The sequence below is a fragment of the Mixophyes fleayi genome, chromosome 8 (genome assembly GCF_038048845.1).
Source record: "Mixophyes fleayi isolate aMixFle1 chromosome 8, aMixFle1.hap1, whole genome shotgun sequence".
NCBI classification, from domain to species: Eukaryota; Metazoa; Chordata; class Amphibia; order Anura; family Limnodynastidae; genus Mixophyes; species Mixophyes fleayi.
In genome coordinates, this window is record NC_134409.1 from 125534451 (window position 1) to 125542045 (window position 7595).

Consider the following 7595-nt stretch of genomic DNA (forward strand, 5'->3'; position numbering starts at 1 on the left):
CTTCCTGACCCCACTGAGCCAGTGGTGGCTGAAGTAATGAGTAAAAAATTACTTAGGTGAGTGGGACTACTAGTCCCAGCAAGCCCTGGCAGCCTCTAACTGCTTCAGCATGCTGGTACTTGCAGAACTACAAGAGCCAACATGCCCACGGCTATCAGGGTTTGCTGGTACTTCTAGTTCTATACAATTCAACTTTGGACTGATTTCCCTTGGGAATTCTCACAAGCTGACCAGGCTGTGGACATTCTTACTTACCGTGGTTATTATGGGTTATATCACATCTAGGTTATTGTACCATGGAACAAAAGCAGCCTTTAGAAATTATATCCCAAATGACATTCCAACATTATCCATTGACTTCTTGCATATAGCGTACTTTCATCATTCTTAATTATTCTAAAAGTTTAAATATACATATACAGTGTTTTTAAATATTTATCCCGAACACTATATATATATATACATATATATACTACACTTAATTACATTAAAAGTGTAAATATACATATACAGTGCATATATATATATATATATATATATATATATATATATATATATATATATATGTGTGTGTGTTTTATATATATATATATATATATATATATATATATATATATAAAATTTATTGTGTCATAGGAGATTTCAATTCTGTAACATATTAAGATGCAACGTGTTTGTTTCTGGCGGAACAAGTTTACATTTTTGTTTTGTTTTAAGTTTCAGGGTCACTCATGACCACCTTCATGCAAGGCACGATGGCATCTGAGAGGCCCTGAAACCTAGTAGGTATAGTTATTGTTACACTAACACTTAGCCTGACTGTTGCCAGTTATTGTTGTCTTTCTTGGTTTTTTTTTTGTTTGAACAAGACCCACAGTTAAGTCATCATTTAGCAGTAGGCAACCAAGGCTTGTGCACAAGAATGACTGTTTGGAGGCTGGGTTACTTTACTGCAACTGACTTTGTTTTATTTCTCATTTTGATGTTAGTAATATGTATTTACCACTTGATGCACTTCATTTGACTAATCACACCTCCCCCTATCCCCTACACAACTTCCAAAGATTAACTGTTCTGATTTGCAGTTAATCTTTTTATTCATTTTTATTATGTATTCTTTCTTTATGCTTGTGAAGAAGATCCTATATTGCCGCTGACGACGTAGTCGCGGTGGGCGGAGCTTGAGCCACGCATAATGGCCACTAGCATTCCACTGCTGTTTACATGCGCCGAACTTATGCGCAGATTAAGATATGAACTGGCTGAAAGCCAGAGCATTTCAACCAAAGAAATTGTCTCTCATATGTGGCTCCACAGTAAGGTTCAAACAAAGGAAAAACGTGCTCACAGGACAGGAAGTTAGACACAGAGCAGTGAGTCATCATTGCAGGCAGTGTCAAGTTGTGGAAGGTGTGGCAAAGGTCAACAACTCCCACCTGAAGCAATGCATTCTGGGTCAAGGTTTATAAGCCACTGAGGCAGACAAATCAGTCTCTTTTGACTACACCACATACACACCGGGAAGTTGGGACATCTCTTCCACCTGGTGCCTACAGGACACACACTCCACAGAAAGCTTATACCCTGTCTGTCTGTATCTCTGCCTACATCTTATATGGCCATCTATTCCTATTAACTTTCCTTGCTTGCATGTATTTCTATTAACTTTCCTCTGAATCTTTATCTGTTTATTTACCTTATATGTATTCTTCCTGCAACATATGATATACTTTGCTTGCACATATATGTAAGGTTTATATCTGTTTCTACTAACTTTCTGAATCTCTGAGTAACCTTTTCACACATGTTTTACAAAGGCTAGCTTCTCCCCCCATCTCAGGAATGGTTACTATCTACACTAAAATGGACTCTAGCTTTCTTCCCCCTCATCTTCTTCCCTCTCTTTATGCTTGGCCTGTATTATCATTTGGGTTTGGCCACATGTTACTCACACATGCACTTTGCAACCTTCTTATATCACTCTCTTTTTTATCTCATATCTCTCTCTCTCATTTAATCTTTCTTTATCTACCACTTAAACACATACTCTTTACACATTTTGCTTGCTTAAACACATTCTCTTCATAAATGCTCTCTCTTTCTCTTGCTACATCTAAACACACACTACACAAAAGAGCAATACTGACCATACACTCATATAAATTTCTGTCAATTTCTGTCTTACAGCATATACACTAGTGTATGTGTATATATATATATATATATATATATACACACAAGTTAACCCTTGCATGATACTCATGCATTCTAGTCAAATCGAGCTACTTAAGGTGTTAAAAAGGTTCTTGTCATGCATTGATTGCCCCGATTGCACCCCCCTGGATCTGCCACTGTACACGTGTGTTCATGAGGTAAAATTACCTCACGAAAATGAGTTTGACCCCTCAACTCGTCAATAATGTCAGTATACCAAATTTCAGCCCTTTTTGAGGTTTTTTTTCCACACACATTAAGAATTTAGTAGGTCAGTTAACCCGTGCATGATACTCATGCATTCTAGTCAAATCAAGCTACTTAAGGTGTTAAAAACTCCCCACTGTCACCCGCGGCAACCACCAACCCCTCCCAACTGTCACTTCTCCTTCAAGAAATATATAGGTCAGTGTATAACTCTGCCCAGCAGGTGGCGCTGCAGCTTGGTTTTTTATTTTCCACACACGCCACTAGGTATTTATATAGTAGATATATAATCAGAATAGGATATTTTATACTTCTGAAGATTTAACATCATGTCTGTTGAATCTATAATGTATTATCTATACCTTGGGATACCTTGTTTATTGCTGACATGGTACAAGGTGAAAGCTCTAAAGGGTTGTGTGAAATAATGTCATGGGTGCGTATTATTCGAAGGTGACAAAAATAGCAAAAAAAGCGCAAAATGCATTATATTTCAATAATTAATAAGATTAGTTATTAATAAGATCAAAGGCATTGTATCATTATTATGGTGGAACACAAGATGCTATAACAATGCTGTTAGAGCAAAGAGGTTGCAAAACCTGTTTTATTACATTTCCTGGGCCTGTAAGTGAAACAATGATGATGTCATTTGATATCTATCTGGTGATATACCTCCAATTAGTGTTGTACTGGGAAATAAAGAGCCATTATGTTGAGGTGTGCCACACACGAGGCTGGGTTCACTCCATAATTGCCTATATTCCCTATCTCACATCTGGGAAATGCAGAGATAAGGTAGTAAAGAAGAGGTAGGGGTGTTGACAGTGGCAAGGGCAATCGCGTCATCAAGCCATACCCACCACATTCAACCTTGAGTGGTAGGGGCAAATCACGTCATCACGCCCCTACCAGTAGGTGTCTACTGAGCTGGGCGTGACTTGATGATGCAATTCGTTTCCCGTTCCATCTCACCTCGTGATTGGTATGTGCTATTGTGAGATCTTCTCATGATTGGGCAGTCAACTAGATGACATCATCGGAGCCTTTAAGCGTACACCTTTGGCACTCTAAAGCTCACCTCTTCCACTAGCACACCTCTTTTACATAGACAAATCTCTAGCTTTGCTGGCCTTCATTATAGTGGCATTATCACCTCCTCATATAGCCTCTCATTCATACATTCATTCAATTTAAGTACTTACGAGAGAAAAAGAAGTTTGATATACGCTAGTGGTGCGCAGGAAAATCCCCCATGTTGGGGTACCGTAGTACACAGAGATTTTCGGCGGTACATCGCGCACAATTGAATCTCACCCTGGGCGATTGGTCCACTCTAACTTTTAATTGACTCACATTTACTTGTCCCAGACTATTGAAATTGCGCAGTACACATTGCTGGCAACTAGAGTAGAACTCTCTGTCCGAAATGGTTCGCCACTAGGTGTCTCGCTGACGTCCGGAGACTCTGCGCTGCTAATTAAATTCCACCTATATATCAAGTTAAGCTCTGGGCTAGCTTAGATAGCTGGTGGGGAGTTCACATTATAGTCAGTTTTGATGGTTCACCAGTAACTTGATCTACAGCCTTTTCTTCTCATGAATTGAAATAGACCATACTTCCTGAACGTTCCTCTGCCTCACCAGTTTATTATAAGGACAGCTGCCCAATTCTCCCCGCTCATACTCATAAAAATAGGAACCATTATTAAAATCATGTTACCAATCTATTTACTGTTAATATAATCAAACTTTATTTTTGTCCTTGTAATAAAGAGTAAAGTTCTAGGTGTCAGATTGCATTATTCGTCCTTGTGTTCTATGCTTCCAGTTTACATATTATTTTGCTAGTAAATATATTATTTTTATACCGTAAAACGAAGCCATAATACTATTCAGCGCTGAAACGCCACTGTCTATAGAGTCACAAGCTGGAATCAGTTGTCAGGTTTGAAATGCAGTGTAACAGGACACATACATAATTAATGCTGGGTGCTGTCTATATGGCTTGGATCTGCTTTAGTAGAAAACAGCTGCAAGGTAAACAAATGGCAGAGGATTATGTGAGGGATCGTACAGTGTTTAGTCTTTGTCAGTGGAATCGAAACAAGAGGCTCTTAATTGACTACACTTTGACAGTCACCCTACATACTGCATACTATAGTTTAACCGGGAGAAAAAGTGGCGACCGAAAAAAAACTGCATTTTAATGCTACTTTTTCCAGGATTTGCAGAAAATTTCAAATTAAATGTTAAAAATAAAATTAGAAAAATATTTGTGGCAAAAAGTATTTTGCTACAGTGATGAATTGGAGCACAATAGTTTGATCTTTACAATTGACAATACTTCCAATTAAAACGATTACTCTAATATGTTTTGAGTTAGTGATTTGCAAACGTACCAGGAAACAGCAGATGTGGCTGCTTTTGTTGTTGAATGTGGTGTGATATTAAATACTACGGGCCTGATTCATTAAGGATCTTAACTTGAGAAACTTCTTATTTCAGTCTCCTGGACAAATCCATGTTACAATGCAAGGGGTGCAAATTAGTATTCTGTTTTGCACATAAGTTAAATACTGACTGTTTTTTCATGTATCACACAAATATCAACTTTAAATTTTAGTGTACAAATAAGCTATCAAGTATTTGTGTGCTGCATGAAAATACAGACAGTATTTAACGTATGTGCAAAACAGAATACTAATTTGCACCCCTTGCATTGTAACATGGTTTTGTCCAGGAGACTGAAATAAGAAGTTTCTCAAGTTAAGATCCTTAATGAATCAGGCCCTACGATTTTTTTTTTTTAATGCTGTATATATTGCAATGCCGTTTATTTTATTTTTAATATCACTTTCAGATCATCTAAATATATCGTTCTATATTGTTTTTGAATATGAACAGCATTTGCCAATAACGTACATATAAATGTATATATTCTTTACGCTTGTTTTTCAGATTCACCCAAGATCCTAATCTTTATCATGACCGTCATCACCAGGACCGGCCGATGAGCGAGGAGGCCACCTATGAACTTTCATTTAAAAGAAAAACACACACACTAAGGATTTACAAGCCAAATGTCTTTACTTGCACTTTGACTTTTTAATGGAGAACTCTTAGTGGTTTCACTATGTGAAATAAAATTATCCATGGAGAGCAAAAAAAAAAATCTCAAGCGACACTTTGACTTTGCCGAGAACGGAGCAGAACATTTTTGAGTCTTTGGTGTTGAAACAAGGAACTTGGCTCTACGGATTTACAAGTTTATATCATCTAAAAATCATGTATATATCTCAAGAACCCACGACTAACAAATGAAAGATTGTCTTTCCTTCCTTTTCCTGCGCCAGTATCATGTTTATATCGTTAAGGAAAAAACTGCCTGTACAACGATCCAACTTTCCGTCCAACACTTAGTACTTGAACATCGTCAACATATATAGGGAATCGAGATCTTCCTTTAATTCCAGTTGAACATGTTGATATGAAATGTTATTTTTTTTCCCTATTGTGTTTCGGAGGCTTTTTATCCATGTGTGATTACAGCATGCAGGCTTTGATTATGTAAACATTTTTATTACAATGGTCGCTCTCTCGCATCTTTCAATTAAGTATTTTTTACAGGAAGGTCGTCAGAGGAGGGAACACTTTTAAACGGGACACTTGGCAATTGAGAATTCCTAGGACGTGGCGCATTGGCGTACGCCATGGCTAGTGGTATCTATATGTATTATCGCTGGTGTAAATAAAATGTCGGCAGGATTTGTATAACCGGGACTGTCTGCAGTAATCCCTAGTCAATTCCACTGTTTTGCAATTGCTTATTCCTTCAAACAGTAAAAGTCTCAATAAACATTATTTTGTTTGATTTTTTTTCTTTTTTTAATGCTTGGTAACGTTTACATTGAGTTTGCAGTTCGTTGTTACTTTATTACTAGGAAGGTTTATTTTACTACTAATAATAGTTTTTCAATATTTCTTCAGATTCTGGATATTTAGCATTAAAGTGTACAGTACAACTTCATGCAATGTGCATTTCGGCTTGTGTGTTTGTGGCCTATAGTTTAGAATTGTGTTTATGACAACCAGTTGTGTCCACATGGATCTGCTGAAAATATTTGTTTAAATTCAATTAAATTTGCAAAGAAACAAGTCAGTCTTCCCTATCCCCCTTCACTCATTTTAATTCCATCCAATTCAGTACTATGCAGGCAGTCCGTCACCTGCTTTCCTATTGGCTCTGGGTCATTCAGAACTTGGTCGGCAGCCGGACCTTAGGAAGGCTGCCCCGTGTACATTTCAGTTTAGAACACTGTCCTTAAATACAATTTCCAAGCACACATTGCTGCCTGGCAGGCGAATCTGCACACAAAAACAGGTTAAACATCATATATGATCATACAATTAGTTTGCATTTTAAATACTTTCGATAAAACATATGTTTGAAGCATAAAGTAAAGACAGATACTTAGGAGTATATTTACTAAACTGTGTGTTTGAAAAAAAGGAGAAGTTGCAATTAGAATCTAGCTGTCATTTTGTAGAATGTACTAAATAGATGACAGCTAGAATCTGATTGGTTGCTATAGGCAACATCTCGACTTTTTCAAACCCGCAGTTTAGTAAATATACCCCTTAGTATTGTATCCATTAGACCGAACTGCTGAATTGATACTTTATAGCTCATTACTTAGAAACCAAAAACGACTTGGATATTCCAGGGAAAATTGTCAAACGTTGGGACTTTCCTAGGCACAGTTCCCTACTTCATCTTGTTTACAGCAGGTGGGCAATACGAGGCCAGAGGAGCACAGGTACATGTCATATCAGGCAGCTCCTTGTTCATCCAGTAAATCATTCTGGAGCATGGAGAATTAGTGCAATGGGATTTTAAAGTAGCAATAATAAAATAATGCTGCAGTATGGGGCTCCCAGGAGCTTAGGGCCCTAGGCAATTGCCCTGTTTACTGAACCTAAACACCAGTCCTCTATTAATAGGTACATATTGTATTTGTAAATGACTGTACATTTTGCATGCACACAGATCAGCATGTATGCTAAGGACGTCATATTAAGCCTAATATAGGCTCATTTGGCAAATTAGAATGTTAAGCAGAGCGTGAGGAAGGCAGAATGTGTGTGTTTAAAAAATAACGGTAGCACTAGAC

General features: G+C 37.5%; 1 protein-coding gene across 5 annotated transcripts in view; it reads left to right on the forward strand.

The window, feature by feature from the left end:
• The window catches only part of TAFA1 (TAFA chemokine like family member 1), a 314483-nt gene extending 308188 nt beyond the window's left edge, over nt 1-6295 (forward strand). For 3 of the 5 annotated variants that reach the window (XM_075183409.1, XM_075183410.1, XM_075183407.1), the window contains exons 6-7: nt 718-782; nt 5383-6295. In XM_075183409.1, coding sequence (XP_075039510.1) covers nt 718-735 — 18 coding nt within the window. In that variant the 3' untranslated portion in view covers nt 736-782; nt 5383-6295. Of the gene's footprint in view, nt 1-717; nt 787-5382 lie in introns of all 5 variants that reach the window. The other 2 variants (XR_012678596.1, XM_075183408.1) reach the window with 2 other exon arrangements.
• The last annotated feature ends 1300 nt before the right edge of the window (nt 6296-7595 follow it).